Source organism: Musca vetustissima, unplaced genomic scaffold (genome assembly GCF_032173495.1).
Source record: "Musca vetustissima isolate MV318-11 ecotype Yass unplaced genomic scaffold, APGP_CSIRO_Mvet_v1 utg22848, whole genome shotgun sequence".
In the NCBI taxonomy this organism is placed as follows: domain Eukaryota; kingdom Metazoa; phylum Arthropoda; class Insecta; order Diptera; family Muscidae; genus Musca; species Musca vetustissima.
This window is the reverse complement of record NW_026879901.1, coordinates 8606-34818: the sequence shown is the minus strand read 5'-3', so window position 1 is coordinate 34818 and position 26213 is coordinate 8606. Positions and strand designations below refer to the sequence as shown.

The following is a 26213-nucleotide window of genomic DNA, read 5'->3' as shown; positions in this document are numbered from 1 at the left end:
TAGACGGACGGACATGTATAAATCGACTCACCACAGTGTGGTGAAGGGTACAAAAATCTACACCTCATATGGACCTTGGAAAAATATTTTTTAAAAAATCTACGCCTTATTTGGATTTTGGAAAAAAATAATGGTTTTTTAATCGATTCGTTCTCAGTGAGAAAGAAGTTTTTTACTAAAACAAACTATTTCAAATAGTTTTACTTATTTTAAATTCATTTATTTCTGAAAAAATTAATACTTTAATTTCCCAATATGGGAACATTAAACAAACTATTCTCGATATATCCCCGCGTTGCATTCATTTTATACTCTTCCCATTCAATATCATCCATTTCCCGTTCGCCATTTAACACATCATGTTTGAAATTCCCCGGGAATGTATAATCGCCCATATCTTGTTCCTCCACCGAATTCGCTGCATTAACATCATTGGCAATTTCCACTGGATCATCACTAAAATAAGTCCAATTATCATCATAGGGATCATGCATATTTCCCGCCGCATCATATTGATTGTAGTTATTAAAATTATAATCCAATTTTCCCCATTGATCGATATGACGCATTAGAGGATCTCCCCGATGTTGGGGTTGTAAAATAGTAATCGATGCTGGTTGTGGTGGTCGCATTCCTCCTCCGCCCATCATTGTTTTATTTGGATTTTTATAACCCAAAGTTGGCAGATCGGTCCATTTGCCCTGGGCAAATGGTGATTTTTCATTTGTCGTCACAAAGAACATTCCCTTGGTGGTTTTCTTGGCATTCTCTCCAGCCTCCAATAGATAATTTGTTTGCGGACACATACCGAGGAGATATGAGAGATAGGAACTACATGACCAACCCCAAAAGCCTTTGGTTGTACGTATCGATTCGAGATAATAATCAATTGCTCGATGATGGCTGCAGGAGAAGGGATCTGCAAGGGGAAAAGGAATAAATATTAGAACAGATGGACCTTGGAAAAATTATTTAAAACATTTAAGCCTAATACAGATCTTAAAAAAAATTTAAGCATTCAAAAAAATCTAGCCCTATCTTTATGGGTAACTTACTCCAAGGATTATCTGTCGCACATCCTGGCTGTACTATGCCACCATTAATATAAAAATCGGCATGGCCACATCTCTCCAGTTTACCCTGAATCATGGCATTCGTGTGAATAACATCAACATATTCGGCATCTGAGGGATCCAATTTATTATCTTTCGACGTGCCCACAAACAATGGCATGGCGGGATCTAGAGCTATAAATAATATATTTTAAAAATATTTCCATTACATCAAACGTCCTCCCACTTACCTGTTATCCTTGGCAATAGGAATGAATCCAAACTGTTGGCAATATAATTTGTCAAATGACCGCCCAAAGAAAATCCAATAACATGAATATCTTTGCTACCCATATCCATAATACGTTGCACCAATTGGGCAACACAGGCGCCCGAGTGGCGTATATTATGCACCGCACTGACATAACATGGTCCAATGGCCAGTTTACTCCAATCCACATAGAAAATGTTATAGTCGCCCTTGGCTAGATATTCTGAAAGGGGAAAAAGTCGATTTAATAAATTTCTTCGGGAGTGGAGCGGTGTGGGAGACCACTTACCATTTTTCATCATATACAGTGGGTGCAGAAACATATCGGCATTATAACCGTGTATGAGAATTTTACTTGGATGCCGACTATCATAAAATGATTGGGAAATATTGGAGGCTTCCAGAGTTTTATCTACATAAATATATTGACGATCCGAAGGATTACGTCTGGTATATAAATAAAATGTTATATCCTTATCGGGACATGTACGATCTATAGACCATACACATGGTCCAACTTTTATATCACGACTTGGCTTTGGCATCATTGATGTTGACGTTGGCGGCTCTGTTGTACTGGGAACTTCTGTGGCCTGGTGCAGTGATGCATGAGGTATAGGTTTAGGTGTAGTCGACACTTTTGGAGAGGAACTAAAAATGGATTTGACTCGAGCTGTGTGGGCCAGCGGGAATGCTGAAATATTAAAAAAGGAAGGGGGTTAATTTCAAAGGTCATTTTTAAATCAATAAAAAAGGTTCGATGATTTTTTGAATAACAAAAATTATTTTTTAAGTAATTTTCTTAGAAACCCATATTAGGACTAGATTTTTTAAATACTTTTTTTACAAGATCTATAAAAGGGGTATATATTTAAATAATTTTTTCCAAGGTCCATATAAGGCGTAGACTTTTTAAATAATTTTTTCAAAGGTCCATATGAGGTCCACATGAGGCGTAGATTTTTTAAATAAATTTTTCAAAGGTCCACATGAGGCGTAGATTTTTTAAATCAATTTTTCCACATGAATTTTTCAAAGGTCCATATGAGGTCCACATGAGGCGTAGATTTTTTAAATAAATTTTTCAAAGGTCCATATGAGGTCCACATGAGGCGTAGATTTTTTAAATAAATTTTTCAAAGGTCCATATGAGGTCCACATGAGGCGTAGATTTTTTAAATAAATTTTTCAAAGGTCCATATGAGGTCCACATGAGGCGTAGATTTTTTAAATCAATTTTTCCACATGAATTTTTCAAAGGTCCATATGAGGTCCACATGAGGCGTAGATTTTTTAAATCATTTTTCCAAGGTCCATATGAGGCGTAGATTTTTAAACAATTTTTTGAAGGTCCTTACACATAAGGCGCAGATTTTTTAAACAATTTTTTTGAAGGTCCTTACACATAAGGCGCAGATTTTTTAAACATTTTGTTGTAGGTCCTTACACATAAGGCGCAGATTTTTTAAACAATTTTTTTGAAGGTCCTTACACATAAGGCGCAGATTTTTTAAATGATTTTTTCCCAAGGCCCACACTAGGCGTAGACTTTTTTAATCACGTTTTACGACTGAAGATATTTATTTTTCAGTGTAGATATTTCATTTTGAATGCAAAAATCAGTTACTGTTATTGTTTTGGGGAAAAACAACTATTTAAAAACTTGTAACCCTGTGTAATTACTGTCTATCATTCCCTGAAATCAATAAATGCCTTAAAATATTCAATATAAAATCTAAAAAATGCCTACATTACAGCGTTGCCCGCTCATTTCCTTATTAATTTAAATAAAATTATTACGAACACGTTTATAACAATGTATGTGTGTGTGTGTTTGTATCCGTACATTGTATGGCTGAGTGTATTACGCGTCGTGTTGCTGCACTATTCGTACATGACCTACGACGATAAGTTTTAAACAACAACAACAGCAAGAAACCGAAGAAAAGAGAAAACTTTCTATTTCTAAAATAAAATATTGCGGGGGAGTGTAACAATTTACGATATTCAATATTTTGTTTATTGAATTGAATTTTTTTTAAACCAAAAAAATACTTGGAAAATACTATAAATCTCAGAAAAATATAAATCTACCGGTGTTCATATAGGTCATTGGTGGTAAGATTTAAAAAAAGTAGCCACTTTGGATTCTGAGAAGATACAAAAATCTAACGTGATTAGAATGCTGGAGAGATGTTGGGATCTCTGATAAGAGGCTGGCACACAGCAAATGAGTAAATTTCTCGGTTCGTTACTAAATTGTTGACAGGGAAAGAATAAACGATACGTTCATAGAAAATTGGTATTCAAAATAAAAATAGAGTTTTAATTTTTTATTCGTATTCGAAAGGTGTGCCTATTTTGTTATCAAAGTCTGAAGATTTTTTCTCTACAGATGTCATAAATATTGGAATTTAAATTTTGAAATATTCCTAATTTAGAAAAAGCTTCAGATTTTTCTTTAAAGAAAAATTAGGACAAATCTGATTTCGTAATAAGAAACTAGTCGTTGATTTTTTAAAATAATTTTTTCCAAGGGGTAGGTTATTTAACTAATTTATTTATTTTACAAGGGGTAGATTATTTAAATAATTTTTGTCCAATGTCCATACAGGGCGTAGATTTTTTAAATTAATTTTTTCAAGGTCCATGGAAGGCATAGATTTTTTTAACTAATTTTGTATATAAGTTCCATACAAGGCGTAGATTATTTAAATAATTGTTTCCAAGCTCCATGGAAGGCGTAGATTTTTTAAATAACTTCGTATCTAAAGTCCATACAAGGCGTAGAATATTTAAACAATTGTTTCCAAGGTCCTTACAAGGCGTAGATTTTTTAAAGAACTTTGTTTCTAGGGTCCATACAAGGCGTAGATTTTTTAAAGAACTTTGTTTCTAAGGTCCATACAAGGCGTAGATTTTTTAAATATGTTTCTAAGGTCCATACAAGGTGTAGAATATATAAACAATTGTTTCCAAGATCCTTACAAGGTCCACACAAGGCGTAGTATATTTAAACAATTGTTTCCAAGGTCCTTACAATGTCCACACAAGGCGTAGTATATTTAAACAATTGTTTCCATGGTCCTTCCAAGGCGTAGATTTTTTAAATATTTTTTCAAGGTCCTTACAATATGTAGATTTTTTTAATATTTTTTTCCAAGGTCCTTACAAGGCGTAGATTTTTATACCCTTCACTCCACTGTGGTTTCTTTTGAGAATATGCGTAGAATGACTTTCTTATTCGATTTATGCTTGTCTGTCCGTCCGCGTCCGTCTGTCCATGTTAAATTTTAAACAAAGTACAGGTCTCATTTATGATCCGAATTGGATGAAATTTGGAATAGCTCATTTATTTGGCCCAAGGACGAACCCTATTGAAATTGGGAAAAATCGGTTCAGATTTAGATACAGCTCCCATAGATATTTTCATCCGATTTAATGTAAATGGTTCACTAAAGTCACTACATATCCTTCAATTTGCACGAAATTTGGCATAGCGTACTGGATTGAGCCTTGAATGATATGTGTAAAATTTCTTGAAAATCGGTTCAAATTTAGATATAGCTCCCATATATAGTTTCGCCCGATTTAATGTAAATGGTTCACCAAAGTCCCTATATATCTTTTAATTTGCACGAAATTTGACACAGCGTAATGAATTAGGTTTAGAATGATCTGTGTCAGGTTTCCTGAAAATCGGTTCAGATTTGGATATAGCTCCCATATATATTTTCGTCGGATTTAATGTAAATGGTGCACCAAAGTCCCTATATATCTTTCGGTTTGCGCGAAATTTGGCATTATGCAAAATTTTACATAACCTACTGTAGATAGTATAGCTAAACGTGTGAAGTTTTGTTGGAATCCGTTAAGATTTAGATATAGCTTCCATATATAGTTTCGGAACAAAACCTGCTGAAATCGGTTCATATTTGGATATAGCTTCCATATATCGATTCATCCGATTTTAAGTAAACGTTGCACCAAACTCCTCGTGTTTGTAATATTGACATGAAATTTTACGCAACGTACAAAATTGAGCTTATTGATATTTGCTTTAAATCGATTTACATAATTTTGTCCCATTGTAACAAACGAAAGACATGTTTGTGGATTGATCTAAGTCGGTTCACATTTAGATAAAGGTCACATATGTTAGGTCATCCAATTTCATGTTCATTTCCAATTTCATGTTAATGGCCCTTCTGTTAGGATGCATTCGTTTAGGATACATACCCATAGTGGTGAAGGGTATCATATAGTCAGCTCCATCCGACTTTACTACTTTACTTACTGGTTTAAATTATTTTCCAATTCTACTTATGTCATACTTACCCAAAATAATTGTAAATAATATCCAATAAATATTTGAATTAATTTTGAATAACTTTTTTGATTTCAACATTGTTGGGAGTTTTTTTTATAATAACATTAATTGATATAGGAATAAAACTTAGCACTCTAGGATAGGACACACTTGTTTCAATATGAATATTAATTTAGAATATATCATATGATTGACATATTTATTTTTTCATTAACCGCGATCTTCAATATTACAACATTCGTTATTTAAACAAATTACAAATAATTTTCCTTTCTTTTGTAAGTGAAACACGACGCCGCTTATCGAACGAAGAAAAGTGATTAAAAATTTTAAACTTCCGTTTTTTGTCTGCCTTTTTCGAAATACACCACGCACTACGCACGCGCACTCACACTCAAAAATAATTGTGTACACACTAGACGGTCAATATTTCAACTGATATTGAATAGCGACAATTTCTTTGGTCTAACCATTTTGTTGATGGCTTCGACGAAGGTAAGCTTAATCGTAGCAGCAAATTAATATGGACAATGTTTTGTTGACGAACATCGTCATCATCACCACAATCATCAGTAGTCGTCCCCGTCGTCGTCACTTCCACACTTATGGAATTATAAGAAGTGAGAGTTTTAAGCGTAATTCGTAATTATTTGTTGTCAACATATTACCTAGCTTAGCTAACTTAGCTGTCAACCTACCTATCTATCTACCTGCCCACCGACCACTTAGAAGTTATGTATGAGACCACAATTGGCTGGCTGGTGGATGTAAAGCGGGCAGTGTACTCGTATTTGGTGTGGGTTGTGCGTTTTTTTGTGCGTCTAAAATTTAAAAATTTTAATACTTTTGGAATATTCCCTTAAATCTCCAGCAAATACAATACGGTACACAGAAGTCTTTTTTTCGTTTCAGTTTTTAATATGTGGAAAGTGTAAGTTATTATGATGTGAAATTAAAAAAGAAGATTTACGCAGATTTAATTGCAACGACCTCCATTTGCCGAATATACATACATATGTATATTAGAATTAATTAAATTGTCTACAAATTTCGATGAGAGATTTAACATTTTTTTGTGGGTCATTGGTATTCACAACGACACTGGTCAACAGCATTTTTGATATGTTAAAAATATGTGGAGACCAACCTTAGTTTTATTTAGACTAAATTCAAATCCACCATGGCGTGGAGTGCAAAACGTTTTTTGTTTCGTTTGAAACACTTCGACAAAATCAGCATAAGTTCTTGATTTAGCCATGTCCGTTTGTCTATCGAAATAGAGTTCGCAACATTTAGGATAGTGCTTTGCAGTTTTGCAGCCGCATTGCTAATACTCCGGAGTTGTTTGGTATCGAGTAGGAGATTTATCGGCCAGTTGGTGTAGAAAATCTCTCTACCAGCGATTTTTTGGGGAGTTTTGGTATATTTTTCTACGGAATTTACTCTTTTTTGATATTTTAGTTTTCCAACCTTTGGGATCCCTGCTCAGCAGTTTTAAAAGTATTTTGATTTAAAACCCGAAGTGACTATAATTTAGTACTCCGAAGTGGATGTGAGTTGGTTCTGCATAGAACATTATTTCAATACATGTCCATGTTTCTGCATACGCATATCTTTGACTTAACATGTAAAGGCAATAAGTCCATATTTTACAATTTTACATGATGTATCAAAACAGCCATTGACATGTGTAAAATCGGACCAAATGAGATATTTGTAGATATATTATCAAATCGATGTATATTTACTTATAGAACATGTCTGTATCAAAATCTCAATTTCTCTAAAAAGTGGACTTATTGTCTTTTCCCATTCCACGTTCTAGACCACCTAAAAGCCTTTATTTTTATATCTTCCACCATATTATGGGGGGTATATTAATTTTGTTATTCCGTTTGTAATAGGGTTGTCTTTTGTCTGCAGGCAGGTCAAGTTCGAAGATGGGATATATCGGTCCACGTTTAGGAATAGCTCCCATATAAGGGTACCCCCAATTTTAAGTATTTTGGGGTTCTTGAGCACGATTTCCAAAAACTAAAACCGCCAAGTTTGAGAATGAAATATAACATATCGGCCCTATCCCCCTATTGCGATACCTAAATATTAAAAATATTAAAAATACCGAAAATGGTATTTTTAATATTTTCATGGCCTCATATCGACAAAATGGGCCCACATTTTGAGGTTTTGCGATTTTAGGACAAATCTCTATTAAAAATTGCTGAAATTTGTATTTGGTATACATTATGGTTTACAAGAACAATTGTTGGTATAGGTATACTTGTTGATATGTTCCCAATATGTTCATTTCAAGTAACATCAGTATACCTATGGTGGTGGGTCGAACTTAATGCCTTTTTCATTTATATTTTATATTTTTTCCCCTACAAATTAATAATCAATTTTAAACATTTTGAATATGCACCTCATGGTGGGGGTATAATAATTTTGGCCTGGCCAAATTTATCGTAATTTTTACTTGTTAGAATTCTAAGAAAAATTTCTTATATTTAATTAATTAACTGTTGTTTTTTTTTCTTTTTTCAGGTATGTCCACTTGAAAATACTATTCTGTAATCTAAGTAAGTAGTTTTATATAAATGTATTTGTTTTGCACTAATAAAGCCATAATTAATGGGGTATATATAGAAGAAATACTCCCACCATTTTTAATGTAAACTACTGTATTTAATACACCTATTGAGTTCACCTATATATCAGGGTGCGCAAAAATTCGCTCGCGAATGATTCAAAATACATTATTTTCGTTTTGTGCTCATTTTACAGCAACGATCGTTCGATTCGTTTGGTGGTTGAAATTCTTTCTGACATTATCTCACGAATGAAATCAGAACCGATTTCAACAAAACTTTGACACACATTAGCTACACTAACTTCAGTACGTTGTGCAAAATTTTGTGGCAATCGGTCCTACTTTGGGTCTTTGGTGCACCATTTACTTAAAAACGGTCAAAAATATATTTGGGAGCTATAATTAATACTGGACCGATTTCAACAAAATTTCTCATATATCCGTCTAGACCTAATTCAGTACTCTGTGTAAAATTTTGTCTCAATCGGACAAATATTGGGAGTTGAGTGCATCATTCACATAAAATCGGACGAAACTATATATGGGAGCTAAATCTGAATCTTAATTGAGTTCAACAAGACATCAGTCTGGACCTAATTCAGTACGCTGTGCAAAATTTTGCCTCAATCGCACAAATATTGGGGGTTTGGTGCATCATTCACATAAAATCGTTCGAAACTATTTATGAAACTATTTATCCGATTTCAATGAAACTTCGCATAAATCAGGCTGGACCTAATTCAGTACGCTGTGCAAAATTGTGTCTCAATCGGACAAGAATTAGAAGCTTGATGCACTATTTAGATAAAATCGTACGAAAATATATATGTAAGCTATATATAAAACTGAACCGATTTTCTCCATTTTCAATAGGGTTGGTCCTTGGACCAAATAAGTGACCTCTGCTAATGTTTTTTTACGAACGGACGGACATGCATACATAAAAACAGAGAGCAAAACCTTCACTTTCGACCGAACCTGATTTGTTTTTTTCGGTCTAGGCTATTCTTGACGTTTTTATTGAAATGATTGGTTTTTTATGATAATCTGATCGATATTAATCATGATCGACGTCATTGCTCTTATTCGACGAATATTCAAAATCATTTTCATCTTCCAAACAAATCTGGATCGGCTGCGTCCAAAGCGATTCCGTATCGTTGGGTATCTCTTTCTAGATTATGTAGGTATCCGATTCCATGCCTGGGTGGGGAGTCCTATCCATAAGGTGATGGCTTGGATGATTCCGGCGATAACACACAAGCAGATGGAAGAACTGTACTAAATCAGCTATATAGACATTTAAGCTTTCACAATTGTCATCAATAACGTTGCCCGACGCCAAGATCGTACAACCATCCGCATGCATTACGAAAGGTAAAGGTTAAACAATTCCGGAGATGTGACCCATACGGTTACGTAGGCCTTTATGCGGCTAGGGGCTAACTCCGTGCGGACACCAGCTTACTCAGCCTTACTTCTCCTGTGTGTGATTCTAACCCGTTCATCCCAGCCCAAGGCACGAGTTCGTAAAAAATTCTGGAACAAAATTGACCACTACCAAGATGTATCAACCGTTAAATAGACCATCTATACCCGCAGGATATAGATCACAACTTCCATGATCACAACCTCCTCTTCTTGACCATTGTGACCCATATAATCGCCTATCACAAACCACTTGGTTTCGACTTCTTGTTTCTGAATTCCACATATGAATGGCGACCACATATATAATTGATTATCCAAAGTTTCAACTAGCTCGGAGGGTGGTCTTCTCTATGTCCTTGAATAGCTTATAGTGATTGACAATATCAAGAACCACTAAAACTGTTCTATCACTCGGGTTAAGTGCTCTGCTTATATATGTGGTTATGACTATGCTATTACTGTGCTGCGCAGCCTCCGGAATCAATTTGAATGTTGAACAACTGGAAATCAGAGGGTGGAGTAGTGGCTTAAGCGTCTCGCCACTGGAAATCGGCCTTTACGATTCACCTCTGCTGGCATCCTTGTCTGGCTTCTGTAGCGGGTACACCCTGTCTAATTTCCAGGCTTTAGACACGATATGGGTTGATTCAGGTTCATCCACTTACATTTTCATTACAATGTAGATTCCTTCCGGGGCCAAAGCATTGAATGACTTAGCGTTCCGAATAACATCTTCAACACCATCCTTTGTATATTACACTGTATATTATTACCACCTCCTTCGCCTGGAGGGGTCTAATACAACGCAGCACACTCCTTTTCGCCTTGTCACTCTCGGGGTGCTCTATGAACTGTCGGTAAAAAAAAACTGGCGCACCTCTTCGGATCAGTCACCGTTACGTCGCTAAGTGTGACAGCCGGGATTCGAGAGTGACTTAAATCGAGAATGGGGGGTTCCCCCATTCTCGATTTTAATTTTTCAAGATTTTCAATGGGCTGGTAAATCAATGCCAATGCTTGTTAAGGTTTGTAACATTGCACATATATATTTGAAGATTTATAAGAAAAAAAAAATAATTTACAAAAATTTTTTGTAATTGTTTTGTTGTTCTTTTTTTGTAATTAAAGAAAAGTCCTTATTTTTGATGGCGGGCATGATAACTCCTCACTGGAACATCGGAATCTGAAAATTTCAACGGTGTTAGAAAGAGTACATGTCTGGCTCTCGTATGAACTAGGATTATTGACTTCGCTCTAAAATTTACAAAATGGTGGACCTTTGAAAAAATATTTTTGGAAAATCGCCGATTTTTGACCAAAAACCAAGTAAAAAAGTAAGGAAGGTCTTCATACGATAGCTATACACTCACAGAGAAACGTGTACAAATTTGGAATCGATTGGGTTATTAGCTTTTGAGTTATCGTGCCCGTCATTCGTTTAGAGAAAAACGCGTTTAAAGTTTGAGAAGCCCTTCAGCCGTCACTTGATGCTGACACAATAAATCGGCTATATCTTCAAGAGTTCTTGAGATTTTCGCATGAAATTTTGTAGAGACATTTTTGAATTAGTGTAGATTCGAATTAAGTCAACAAAATTATTTACCCCGAGAAGGGGGGGGGGGGGGGGGGGTCCCTTAACCGTTGCCCATAAACTACTTCCAGCGGCTCTAATGTTGCAAAGCTTTTTTTGCTTTCCACTTTTTCCGCTAATCTCTTGACCTAAAAGGGTGAGTTATTTCCTCTTGGGTCTTCAGATGTTGTATGACGAAGCTCATCACATTCATTCGCATGTATCGTCGCCTTTTCGGGTATTCGTCTGCAGCATATGACTCGGAAATTTTTCTTAGACACTTAAGGGTATGAGGCATAGGTATAGTGCAGCTCTCTGAAGCGGCGATTGGTAAAATTTCTCTCAGCTTTACCATGGTTCAGGGAAGTTCGGCGTTCAGATGTAATGAAATCGGGTGATGTATTTACGGAAACGATGATGGGGAGGTGGTTTGAACCAAGAGAAACTACGGGTTGCCAGACTATATCATTTATCAGATCCGGACAATGGCAATCTCGTCTAATTATCGTAGGGGCATCCTCATTCACCGTGTGAAACATGGAACTGTCAATTTGCTCTGCCAGCGCTGGCCATTACCTGGGACGGAATAACAAAGATCATGATGGACATTGAAATCCCCTAGCAACCGACGCTTTTTACCCTCCAAAAGCCAATTTTCCTATTTTCGTGTAAATAAAGCTGGGTACATCTATTCATCGGCATGGTGTTAATTTTTCTTCCGATTTTGCCGACGTTTACTCCAGGTGCTAAGATCGTGCAATCGTTTGAGTTTGATGCCTCGATCATAACATTAAGAGATGTATATGTTGGATAGTGAGGACGATTATTAATTGAATCTTCGATTTTAGCACTCAGGATGTGATTGACATTTGCTGCTGGGCCAATATGCTTTAGCATGATCTTCGGGATACCAATGCCTTCCTCTTACAATTTTTTAACTCTCCGTGAGAATTGCTGTTTGTCCTTATTTTGCTGTGCAAGATGTACCTCTTGCCACGGCCGAATCTTCCCAAATTTTGTGTAAACCAGCTTCACAATTGTGCAGTACATCTTCAATGCCATTTTGCGATGCTGGTTTACAAAATCAGTTATCTCTTCCTTGTCTCGAATTTTCTCATTGACTTCGTCAATTTCATTGATAAAGCATCTGAACTATTTAACTTCCAGGAAAAATTTCTATTCTTGAAAACATGATTTGAACGACTTTAACGTATACTTCCTTAAATTTAATCAAAATTATGCATGTTTTTATTTTTTTTTAATTTAATTTTTATTTTGAATCCAATTTTAAACTTAAAAATAACGTATTTTTTAATTGTGGCCTTGGTGATTATTCATCATTCCAAAATGATTTCGGAAAGGGACTTTCGGTAGTTAATACATTGTGATGATCCCCTTTCGTTTTAGTCAAAACTCTTTGTCCATTCCACACCTCTCCAAACACTCCTCTTTCTTTGTTGGCCCCAACACGTGGATAATTAAAATGATAATTTAGTTTCTCCCATTGATTGGTGGTTGATACCAATAGACGTTCTACACGGCTGCTCGATGTTGCTAAATCATCTGAAGACTGATCTATAATTTCTTCATGATTTGATTCCGTCGTATTATTATTACTAGGTTTTATTGAATCAGTCCATTTTCCCATGGCATACGGCGAGTCACCATTTGTCTCCACAAAAAACATACCCTTGGTAGTCTTGGACATATTTTCGCCCACCTCCACCAGGTAATTTGTTCGAGGACATTCTCCCACAACATAGGCAAAATACGAACTGCATGGCCAACCCCAAAAACCCTTTTCGCTGCGTATAGATTCCAAATAATAATCCAAAGCACGATGATGGAAACATGGGAAGGGATCTGTATGAAAAAAAATGTTTAAAAATGTTTTTAAAAAAATATAGAAAAAACAGACTCCTGACATACTTATCGGATTATCCCGAAAACAATTCGGTTGAAATATGCCACCATTCATATAGAAATCAGCATGACCACATCTCTCAAATTTACCCTGAACCAAGGCATTTGTATGAATCACATCGACAAATGTGGCATCAGTTTTGTCTAATTTCTCTTCGTTTGGCGAGGTTACAAATAGCGGTAGGGCAGGGTCGAGACCTGTTGATATTTATATAATTATTGGAATTCTATAAAACAATTAAGGGAAAGATTCTACTTACCTGTTATCCTTGGCAGGGTAAAATTCTTTAGATTTTTCGCAATATAATTTGCAATATGAGCTCCCAAGGAGAATCCAATAACATGTATATCGGAACTTTGTAAATCCCGTATACGTTCCACCAACTGAGCCGCACATTGTCCAATATGTTGAATATTGTAGACAGCATTTACATAGCATGGACCCCGAGCCAAGGTACTCCACTCAATATAGAAGACATTATAATCGCCCTTGGCAAGATATTCTGGAATAGAAAATGAAAAAAACAGATCTTGATAGCATTAAGAGCACATACTATTTTTTGTAAGAAATTAAAATACCGCAAACGCGGTGGTAGCACTTCGTCTCCTTCCTAAATGGAGTCAATGGGAAGGAGCAACAATTTTCTCTAGAGAATGTATATGAAAGTCTACATCTGAAATGTTTCGCAGAACTACAAACAGGATTAAGTCTAAGATCAGGAAGCACTCTCCTATACTAGTCCGTAACGGTTCTGTCGATGATCTGCTTAGATCAGAAACCAGCAAAAACTCCGCTATGCTTGTCCGGTCGTTTTCAACGGATCTGTCGATGGCCTGTTTGGTGAATAAACCTCCATTAATTTAAATTGTATTCAGAACCCTATATGCGGCTTACCTCAGTTATATATATTGAAGGAGTAGCTACCATATTGAAGGTACATTACACCCGACACTTTCCCAAACAGTCCTGTCACTTAACTAGTAGAACTTTCGACCAGAATACCATTTATTAGAAAGGTGAGTGGACCTACGTTAATAAAAATTATACGCCTTCGGTAATTAAATGCCTATATCCATTAAAGGAGTAGTTACCATACTGAAGATTCCATCTCATACGCCAGCTGTTGTACTTCGATTTATTATTTATTGCAAAGGTATTTAGAATATGTCTCCTGATATGTTTTATCTGGTTTATCCTTAGCTACATTTCGAGTTGGTTGGATCACATCGAGTTTAGCCTGCTGATTTTTCAGTCTACGTCAACTCATTCGGATTAGATAGTGACACATGGATTTTCGTTATATACACAACATCGTCATGGTTGATTCCTATCTTAATATTAAATACCCGGATAAAAGTCTTCTATCTTAGAATGCAGCTTTTCCATGGCTCTGATAGTTTATATACCAGAAGACTTTTATAAACAGGTATTCTTCTATAAGACTCTAAAGTGGTCCTGAAGTCTTTTAAAGACAGTCGGCATTCATTTTATCTTCCATGGATCTTTTGTAAGATAACGTCTTTTCAGGAGTCTTCAACAGGCGGAACGAATTACCAAGGTTCTTTCCAAAGTCTTTTATAAACAGGTGCATTTCCATAGGCCTTTATGGGTGGAATTAGTCCGAAATAATCATTCTGTAACATGAAGTCTTTCCAGACGGAAAAACTTCCTGGGGTCATTAACATACAGTAGGGATTTATGAAATCGTCCACGGATTTTTTGGTATTATAAAGAGGTTCTTCCAAAGGTTTTTATAGAAGGCTTTTGCAAACAGAACGATGGGAACTAGTTACAGTTCTTTAGCCACTATAGTTCATTTTTCTGATCTCGTTCCTTTGTTTGATTTTATTACTTTTTGTGATCTAATTTTTTTCACTGATTTCATTTCATTATTCCTACATTCTTCATTCGTTCTCGTTCCTATTTCTGATGCTGCTAGAGCAGAAGAACTTTATGGAGCAAAGGAACGAGAAATTCATACTAAAAAAGGTATTTTTGGCAAGGATAATTTCTTCCAGAGGCCTTCATTGATGGTGGATCCGCAATAATCATTCTGTAACAAAAAGTTTTTCCAGACGGAAGATCTATAGAGTTGGGTAGTTGCGGAACGAACTAGTTCATTGGAACTATTCCGATAAAGGAATGATAGCAACTAATTTCTGTTCTTTAGTTTCTTTATTGGATTCATTCCTTTTTGTGATTTCGTTCCTTTCGCTGATCTCATTTCCGTTTTGCCATATCCTTCATTCGTTCTCCTTAGTTTTTTGATGCTGCTAAAGCAAAGGAACTATATGGAGCAAAGGAACTTTATTAAGGTACTAGTTCATTTTTATAAACGGAAACAGAATTATCGATTCACTTCATGAACTAGATTGCCCAACTCTAAAGAGCTTTCAGAAGTTTTTAACGTACAGAAGGCATTGTAGAGGTCTGTAGAAAAACACTAAAACAATTTACCGACAGAAAACATTCAGGAAATCTTGAATGGGTCGTAAAAATAATGCTTTTCAGGATTCTTTAATAGGCCGAAGGAATTCCCAGGCCTTCTACAACGGTAGACATAAACGAGGACTTTCATATGTGAAAACCCTTCCTAGATATTCTAAAGTTGATATATATTATAGAAGTTTCCTGCAAGAGGATAATGCCTCTGAGAGGCAAGAGTGAAGGCACTTTAGATAATAGAATACCATTTAAAGAACTCCAGAGGCATAGACAAAAGTTCTATTAAAGAATACCACTTCTTTAAAATAGAACCTTGTCTATAGACTTTTAAAGTATAATCAAAAAATACAATATCTTCTAATGGCGTTTCATGGACAAGAGGATTACATAGATTATGTTGAGGGTGATAAGACATTCTAGCCACATTGGAAGAACTTTTTTGTCGCTAACCTAACTGCGAACTAGTTCAAAGGAACTATTTTGCAAAAGGAACGATCGGAACATTCGCTCCTTTAGTTCCTTTCGTCCCAGTCGGTCCTAAATTTTTCTGATCCAATCGTTAATGTAAGTCATTCCGTTTATTGGCCGTATTAACTGGTGTGTACCAATGAGCAATTGAACTAAAATGAACGATAGAACGATATGGTTGAACGAACTGAAAACATCGAGACGCTTCAGGAACGAAATTTATATCTTCAAGAGGTATAAAATGTCACAAAAGTCTGAGTGGGTCCCTTAACAGTCCATTTTGCTCACATTATGAATAAAATCATTAACCTAAATTCGACGATTTCAACGATGCCAAAACTGTTAAAGGACTACTAGAAATAATATCAAAATTACGATCACTGATATTCGTTAATTTGAAATACTACTTATTTAAATTTTAACATACTACTTATTTAAATTTTAACATCTAGACAATACATTAATCCTAAATTGTGTTCTTATCCAATTCCATGTAAAAATCATCCTATATCTTCTATTTAATTTCCTCTGAAGATCTCCTTTGTTGAATTTCTGTTTTGTTTTGTCGGTCTTACCATTTTTCATTTTAGCCAGGGCATGTAAATTCATATTGGCATTATATCCATGGATAATAATTTTACTAGGATGTCTGGAATTATAGTGCGAATCCGATAGATTTGAATTCTCCAAATTATTATGAATAGAAATTATTTGAGATTCTTCGGGATTTTGTCGTGTATATAGATGAAATTCGACATCTTTGTCGGGACATGTTCGACCAATGGCCCAAATACATGAACCCAAAATGATATCTTTACTTGGTGTCGTCGGGGTTTCAGTCGTTACATCCGTTACAGCGATACCCTCTGTGGTGGTATTCAAAATTACCATGGCATGGACTTGGTTTTGGTGTGCTACGAAAATTGCTGTAAAAAAACGAAATAAATGAAAAAGAAGATTTAAAATTGAGTTAAATTGAAAATTAAAATAGAAGATAGATATAATTTTGACATAATAATAAGGACAGAAAGGCCAAGGTCATCACCATTCGAGAGCTGCTATACAAAATTTGGATGCACATTGGTAGAGAATCTCTATACCAAAAAATGCGAATATTGATTCAAGTTATTCGGGATTTTGGGAACGTTTTTCAATGGAAACTAGTTATTTTCTAGCAAAGGTATGAGAAAGATTGATTCGCTCTGATATTGATTTCCTTACTTTACTCCCATATACTTCGGACCTATCGAAAAATAAAATGAACTATATGTGATTGAATTGGTTTGAACTATATGTGATTCAGATACTTAACAAAGGAAACATATTAAGGAACTTATTCCTCTCTAGAAAGGTACGAGATCCGCTCCGTGGTTTGAACCGATGTGTGTGAGTGCTCGCATTAACATTGTGCTCAATAGATAGTTCATTGGAACTAATCCGAGAATTAAACGATAGGTATTAGGTCCATCTCTTTTTATTTCGATTCCGTAGCTTTATTCGGAGCTATCGGAACTATGTTAGCGAAACAATGGAAAGAACAGAGAAAAACGGGAGTGATTCAAATGAACTAACTAGTTGTCGGAACTATATAGAACGAAGGAACTAGTTATTTTCTAGAAAATGTACAAGAATGATTTACCCGCTCCGTAATTAGAGTCGATGTGTGAGAGCTCGCATTAACATGGTGCACACACAATAGAATATGGGTCGTTCCAGAACGAACTAATTCATTGTAACTAATCCAAGAATGAAACTTTCGGAACAAGTTCCAGCTATTTTTCCTATTTCGTTACTTAACACATAAATCTGGGAAGCGTTGCTTCTAGGCATCGATAGATGGCAGACCTAGGACCGACATAAAATCAATGAAATAATTAACGAAACTGACACAAGGACTAAACGAGAAAGATGGCGATACGTTGTGGAAATCTAGGCTCCCAAAAGTTTTAATAGAAGAAAACCAACTCAAAGAGGTTATGTTATTTAATGTAATTCAATACATGTTTCTAGACATCGATAGATGGCAGCCCTCATCGCCTATTACAGGCATAAAAACAATGAAATAATTAACGAAACTAACACAAGAACTAAACGAGAAGGATGGCGATATTTTGTGGAAACCTAGGCTCCCAACAAGGAAAACCAAATTAAAGAGGTTCTATTATTTAATGTTATTCAATACTTACTAACATCCCCTTGGGAAGAACCCCTTAAATCCATTGGTTATCCTATACTACTTATTTAAATTTTAACCCCTACCATTATAATAATAATCAAACTTGGCATCAACTTGTGAGGATAACACAAAATCGAAATGTCCGGAGATATCGCCACCTACAGGCAAAAGGGCAACACCAAGCAAGGACACCAAACACTGCAAAAATAATAAAGAAAGGATTTTTTCTAGGCATCGATAGATGAAAGCCCTCCCCATCGCCTAGGGCAGCCACCTGGAGGAAAATGAGAACACTAAACCAATCAAGAACCACAACCACTGCACAAATAATCTAGGAAATGTTGTTTCTAGGCATCGATAGATGGCACCCCTCATGGCCTAGGACAGGCATAAAACAATGAAATTATTAACGAAACTACCTCAAGGACTAAACGAGAAGGATGACGATGCTTTGTGGTAACCTAGACTCCCAAAAGAGAAAACCAACTCAAAGAGATTCTGTTATTTAATGTTAGTCAATAGGGGGATATCGCCACCTGCAGGGAAAGGCAACACTAAACTAAGCAAGAACACCAACCACTGCAAAAAATAATGAAGGAAGTGTTACTTCTAGGCATCGATAGATGACAACCCTCATCACCTAGGACAGGCATAAAAACAATTAACTAATTAAGGAAACGAGAAGGAAGGTTTTTGTATACCTAGGCTCCCAAAAGTAGTAATAGGAGAAAACAAATTCAAAGACGTTCTGTTATCTAATGTTATTCAATACTTACCCAAAATTGTTGTAAAAATCGTTGTAGATTTTCCGAAAGAAAACATTTTGTAATCCCGTATCAAATATTTGAATAATTTTTATGATTGTTTTCCAGAGGCATGAGGGTTTTGCTGAGCATACAAATCACATTATCGAGCTATTTTTATATAAAAATAAAATAAAAATATGTTAGGAACCCCATTTATTGAGATTTTTTAATTATCATATTTTTTATGAATCGGGGACATCATTAGAAATCATTAGTAAAAAATATACCAATATACCTCATAATATTATTACAATTACACATCTTTTGACACAGATTTTTTTTAATTTCAAATTTTCAACCGTTTCTATCTCTCTCTCTTTCTCTCTTCATAACATCAGTTTACAGTTTTTTTTTAATACAAACTTTAAAAACTAATTATAAACACATTTACAATTAAGTTCTTCCTCTTTTTTAATATTAAAGAATTACAACTTATAATCACTTGTCACCTAACTTTTGGTTACCTTCCTTCATGGGAGGTTGCTGTGTGTCAGTCAATACGCGCTCATCAACACCGGCTACGTGACAAGAATTGTCAAAAGTTTTCTGTTGTTGTCGTCGCTGTCGTTATGGTTTATTATTCTTTGCAATAAGTTTACAAAAACCGTTAATTGTTTTAGCGTGGTGTTACTGCAACAGCTGAAAACCGCAAATGACATTTTTATTGCAGAGAATTGATTTTATAAGAAACTGTGTACTAGGTGATTGTCAGAGGTGAGCTAACCTGAGGTACGCAAGTAAAATGGGGGGAAAAATAAAAAGTTTAACTTCTTTAAAGTGTAACTTCTTTATCAAAATGGCACAATTATAGATCTACGGATAGAATACGAGTTGTCATGGAATGGAAAGTGTTCCCGCGTCCAATATATATGGGTAATATATGAGAAGTTTTCTATAAACAAGTGTTTTTTCAGAAGCAAACGAAGTTTCCGAGATTTTCCATAGGCAGACAAATGTTCATAGATAGGTTATATATCAGACCTATCTATGAACATTTGTCTGCCTATGGAAAATCTCGGAAAATTCGTTTGCTTCTGAGAAGTTTTCTATAAACAAGTGTCTTTTCAGAAGCAAACCCATAGACAGACAAATGTTCATAGATAGGTTATATATCAGACCTATCTATGAACATTTGGATGGAAAATCTGGCTTAAAAGACACTTGTTTATACTTCTCATATATTACCCATATATATTGGACGCGGGAACAACTCGTATTCTATCCGTAGATCTATAATTGTGTCATTTTGATAAAGAAGTTACACTTTAAAGAAGTTAAACTTTTTATTTATGTCTTTTATGAACAGGGGATTTTCAAAGGTCTAGTATAGATGGAAGATCTTCTATAATCATTCTGTAACAAAGTATTTCCAGACGAAGGACCTTCGGGAGAACCTCTACAGACGAAACGTTTACTAAAGTTTTATAGACATAAGGCAATCGGGAAATTTTCAGAAGTCTTCAATATACGATAATAACGACGACGATAATAATGACGACGAGGAGGAGACGAAGACAATTGAACATCTCCTGTGTCGCTGCCCAGTTTTGGTCTACAGATGGCATGATTTAGTGGGTGTTCACTTTCCACCGTGTCGAAGGTTCTTTTCAACTATGGAATCTGGCTTAATACACAACATAATCAGAAACCTGAGGTGGTTTGGATAGTGCAATCTGAACACGTAATATGTTTTTGTCCAATTTTCTACAACCATCAACACTATTTACTACCTACTTCCATATTAGATTCTTGCCTTCTCTATCCCCTTTCTCCCCTACAGATCTCTCCATATCTCTTCTTGGATGATCACAAGGGACCGAACGGTCCCTTGTGATCATCAATCATTATGTTTCGGACACAATTATGCAGTGGTTGGTGTACTTGATTATTTAGTGTTGCAATTTTCCAATGGGAATTTTATTTCAACTCAGTAGATAGTCTGTCCTATTTGTATTCAGTGGTTGGGATCCTTTGATGTTTCCATTTTCCTCTAGGTGGCGTCATATCTATTTTGTGTTTCATTTCTATTTGTATGTATCCGTATATGTTGATGCCGATATTGGTTATTAGAATGTCAGGGGATGGAGCAGTTTGTAAACAAACAAAATTATCGTGTTTACTTGCCAAAGAGTTCAGCCGAAAATGTGCACCTTCAGTTGGCCACCAGAACTCAACGCCGGCCTTGGTGATGGCGTGGGCCGCCATAACAGCCGATGGTCGCTCTCCGCTCGTTCTAATCGACCGTGGCATCAGAATAAATGTTGAATATCATCGCGAAAATATTCTGGAGGGTGTATTAAAGCCTTGGGCACGCAAATATTTTGGCCGCAGACCTTGGACACTCCAACAGGACTCAACACCATCGCACTCAGCACGCCCCCAACTAAGAATGGTTACAAAATGAGGTTCCTTGCTTAATTTCCAGCACACAATGACCACAAAATTCTGCGGATACCAATCCTTTGGACTATTGTCTCTGGAGTATTTTGGAAAGCAATGTTGGCACTAAAAAAGTACCAAAGTGTCGATCACCTTAAGCATGCACTTCGCCGGGAATGGGCAACATTCGGGCAGCGTGTGACGGTTTCATTGACCGTTTGAAGGCCATAATTCGTGCCGAAGGTGACCAATTCGAAAAATTCTAAACTTATTCTAATATTTGATGATATTTTCGACATTTTTTGCTTTCATTCAATAAAATTAAAAAAAAAAAAATTGTAAAAATTATGGCGTTGGACTTTGTTGTAGTTTTTTTTATCTCACCCTGTACATATATCAAAATGTCGACATGATTTGTAGAACATCTCCCTTTAATTTGTTAAATTCAAGAATCGATAGGAACGAAATACGGATTTACTTGTTGATTTGTCTTTCGATTTTGAAACACACACCTCTTTGTTCACACACTACTTTCACATAATCGTCAAAGAGAATAACATTTTACGAACAACGAACTGCAAATATTGTGCACCCTTACCAGTCTTCTACAAATATATTACTACTAACAAATCCGAAAATGTTCTCTTGCCAAATGGCTATGCTGATGGTCAGTCAGTCGGTCAGGTAGGTAGGTAGTCAATGTTCGTTCACCTGCCAAAATATAACTTTTCTGTGTGTGGAGAAATAACCGGTCCGCAGTCCTTGCGTAACCACCATTCACACATTCGAAAATGACGACGAATGTAGACTTTTCGCTTAAGCTCAAGAATAATTGAATGCGATAAGCTTTTAAGCTTTCCAGCATATTGACAGCGAAACATTCACTATGACAGCACACTCAATATGTTCATATAGCACATTTCTGATACTCTGTTTGTTTGCTTTTTCTTCTGACAAACAGACAGATAGACTTCCTAGCTGTCTGAGTGACAGATGTGCGAACGAAACGACAAATTGGTATTAAATTTATTTAGGTTGGATTTGTTGCATTTTTCATGTCATGCAAATTTGCTTTATTTTTATTTAATTAAATTTAATATATATTTTTGGAGATAACACCACCTTGATAAAGGCTTTAGTATATATTGTTCCGTTTATCTGTCATACCAGCCATAAATATTTTGTATATCACATATTTCATACCATTTATCATTTATGCATTTTTAATGAATTTTATGAAGATTTACTTTTTCTGTCTCAACTGCGAACGGATTTTTTCTTTGTTATTTCCGTTTTATTACTGTTCCGTCATTTATTCATTCTCTTTTGATGGTTATCTAACTGACAATTGAAGTACATTTTTTAATTTCCTTTTGTGTTTTTTCTGCTACCTACGCTACTTCCTTGAAAAGAGGTATCCTTCGGAGAGAGAATGAATGAGAGAGACTATTTTTCGTTGCATTCTCTCTTTTCACTATTTTCTCTTAATTTAACTCTTTTGAGTAATGAAAATGTTGCGTTTTTAGCAGTTTGTAATTGAAAAAATATCGGGTTTCGCCTTTAAGTGGGCCTCTTTCGGGAACAGAGTAGTCAGTAAGTAGCAGTAATAGAAATATGAGAGCCCTTAATTCGCCAAATATTCGCTTTGTCTGAGCCAAACATTTTTACCTACATCATGAGATGAATATTACAATTATGGACTCTTATGTGGTGACTAGAGTTGTGTCTTTCCGGAACAGACTAGTTCAAAGGAATTAATCCGAAAAATAAAGTATCACTCATGTAGTTCATTTTGATCCAATCGTTTATTTAGATCGTTCCTTTCATTGACCGAATCAACTGACGTGTACCAACGAATAATTAAACTAAAGGAACAAATTTGTTAACAGTTCCTGTTCCAGAACGAATCGAAAAATATCAAACCGTATCAGGAACGTGATTGTCTGACTCTAGTGGCGACAGTGACAAAACATACTTACTTAGCTGGCTTGTGACAGAACATTTGTTCCATAAAAAAGATTTCCTGGCACATCGGTCTTGTGCGCAGCTCTTCCAATTCGAAGGACCATTTTCCGAAATGGTGTCTTCCACTCGATATTTCCATCGAATTCGTGGCATTCCCCTTCTGCGTAAACTATCAGTTGGCTTGCTTTTGTATAGGCACCCTCAACCATTCTCACAACATGACCTAGCTAGCTGCAGCTCGATGCGTCTGTCGATGTCGAGATCAGATAGAATTTTTCTCTCAAACACTCCAAGAGCAGCCTCATCTGCGTTCGTAAGTACCATACAACAGCACGGGTAATATCAGCGTCTTACAGAGTGTGAGTTTGGTTTGGCGAGAGGTGGCCTTGCTTTTGAGTTGCTTTCTCAGACTATAGTAGCATCTGCTGGCCAACACTATTCTCCTCCGGATTTAAAAGCTGGTGTTATTAATTTTATTTATGGCGGTACCGATGTATATAAAATCGTTCACTACCTCGAAGCTGTAGTTTACAATTTCCGCAGTTGGTCCGAGTCTACTGGACGTCTTGCGCGTTGATACCATCAGCTTGGTCTTTTCGCCATTTACTGCCAGTCACACTTTGGCAGAGTCCTTCTCAATTCGTTCAAAGGTGGCTGTTACCGCTCGCGATGTTCGACCCATTATGTCGATGTCATCGGCGTAGGCGAGTAACATATGCTGTTTGGTGTACAGAGTGTTATTTCTGTTCACATTTGCATCTCGTATGACCTTTTCCAGCCGGATGTTAAAAAGGTCACACGACAAACTGTCACCTTGTCTGAATCCTCGATCGGTATTGAAGGGCTCCGAGAGGTGTTTTCCTACTTTAACTGCTGACATTGTACCAGTTGGAGACTTATTCCTCATGTCGTCTTGTCTTCTATTTTGTGCACGGAGCACAATATGCAGAGGGTCCAATCATTGGGCATGCTTTCCTCTAGCCAAATTGTACTAATCAGCTGGTGCATGCTCCTTACCAGCATCTGATCACCAGTCTTGAATTGTTCGGCTTGTAAACTGTTGTTTTATTATGCTGTTTTATTATTCTTCAGCCGATTGATTGCTATCCTCATCATGGCTATGTGGTAAACACTCTATACCGCCATCTCTTATTGGTTCTGGGGTATCATCTTCACCACCACTACGCTATCTGTATCTGTCACCAGGTTTCCATCTTCATCTCAACAGGAGGAGGATGTGCCTGCACCAAAGCCTTCGGTTTGGTGTTTTACTCGGTGGTGAAATTTTCTGACTTCATTCTGACTCCTCTACATATTGATTTGCTCACGCTCACGTTTTTCTTGTTCTTTCTTCGTTTTTCTGAAAAGGAGAGAGGAGAAACGTATACCTCTCTCCTTTTCACCCGATAATTCTCCATCGCATTACGTGTTGTTACTGTCTGCAGTGTTGCCCTATACGTTGCGTTTTTCGCCTCAGTAGCATTACGACACTCCTGATCGTACCATGGATTTCTTGATGGTGGTTTTTGGTACCCAGCTTTAGCTTTTGCTACAGTTTGTAGGGAGTGGGCAATTATTTGCCATTGTGCTTCTGCATTATTATCGGGACAAGGTGTGCTTTCGTCAATCAAGTGCGTAAGTGGGGCTGAGTATGATTGCACCTTTGTTGCTACATTAAGACGGGTGCGATCCTTGGCTGCCACAAGGTAATGGTCCGGATCGATATTCGCTCCTCGTATCGAACGAACGTCTAAAACACTGCCTTCCGTCTAATACACACTGCCTTCCGTCTACCACATTTCATACAGACTTGTAAATTTAATATGTAATAGAGTATCCGATATGATCCCTTGAGTAGCCATCGATACATTTTTACCAAAACCAACATATTAGGTCGTCTGTCCAATGCGATGGTGCTGCCATCTATTGTTGTCTAGAAACAACAACTCCTTAAATTTTATGCAGTTGTTGCGGTTCTTGCTTATTTAGTGTTGCCATTTTCCTCCAGGTGGTGCTATACCATGGTGCTACTCCTCTTGGGAGCATTTGGCTTCCACAATGCACCGCTTATGTTAGTTTCGTTAATAATTCCATTGTTTTTATTTCTGCGAAGAAGATGTTAGATCTTCTGAGATGGCGCTGCCATCTATCGTTCCTTAGAAAAAACGCCTTCTTAAATATTATGCAGTGGTTGAGTATTGCCCTTTTTCTCTGAGTGGTGATATCTCCTGTCATTACTATCTTGTGTTCTCCTCATGATGTAGATGTCAATGTTGGTTATTTAAATGTAATGTTAAATGTCTACCTTTATCGCTCTGATTTGATTTTCCCATGTTACACATTTTGGTAGCTTATGACTTTCAGGTTTCGATTAGTCTTTATGATATTTCCATTAATCATTTCATTTTTTAATTTCCACTAAAGTAGATGTAAAGTCTGTTGTCCAAGGTGATTGGACTGCCATCTATCGTCACCTAGAAACAACGCCTCCTAAAATTTTATCCAGGGTGGGGGTACTTGCTAATTTAGTGGTGCCATGTTACTCTGGATGGCGCTATCTCTTGCCATTTCTATCTTGTGTTTTTCTCACATAGGATCATAACTTTTTCCATACAAAGACATACAAAACATTCGATAACTACTTTTATTAATTAGGAAGACCCTTAAAGTCCTCAAGATGGGATAAATGTTTATATTTCATAACACATAATTTAATACATTTTTCAATTAAAATTTTAACACATAAGTAATGATCTAATTTTCAAATGATGACATTTATCGTTTGCCGTCATTCCCCTTTCCT

At 36.2% G+C, this 26213-nt stretch overlaps 1 protein-coding gene across 1 annotated transcript; it reads right to left on the bottom strand.

Moving 5' to 3' along the window:
• Window positions 1-242: 242 nt before the first annotated feature.
• Window positions 243-18304, bottom strand: LOC133325085 (uncharacterized). The gene is made up of 9 exons (XM_061533911.1): window positions 18271-18304; window positions 16660-17010; window positions 13431-13673; window positions 13177-13368; window positions 12613-13110; window positions 1613-2017; window positions 1304-1546; window positions 1056-1247; window positions 243-919 (listed from the first exon to the last, which is right to left on the bottom strand). The coding sequence occupies exons 1-9, from the start codon at window positions 18302-18304 to the stop codon at window positions 243-245; spliced, it is 2835 nt and encodes a 944-aa protein (XP_061389895.1).
• Between the last annotated feature and the right edge of the window lie 7909 nt (window positions 18305-26213).

Bases quoted from the DNA above. Each gene is read 5' to 3' on its own strand.
- LOC133325085 (XM_061533911.1), bottom strand. From the start codon at position 18,304: ATGGATTTAAGGGGTTCTTCCCAAGGGGATGTTA. The intron at 13,111-13,176 runs GTATGTCAGGAG...TTTTTCATACAG, and splicing joins TTTTCGGGATAATCCGATAA to ATCCCTTCCCATGTTTCCAT. The intron at 2,018-12,612 runs GTCCCTTTCCGA...TTAATATTTCAG, and splicing joins CAATGTATTAACTACCGAAA to CATTCCCGCTGGCCCACACA.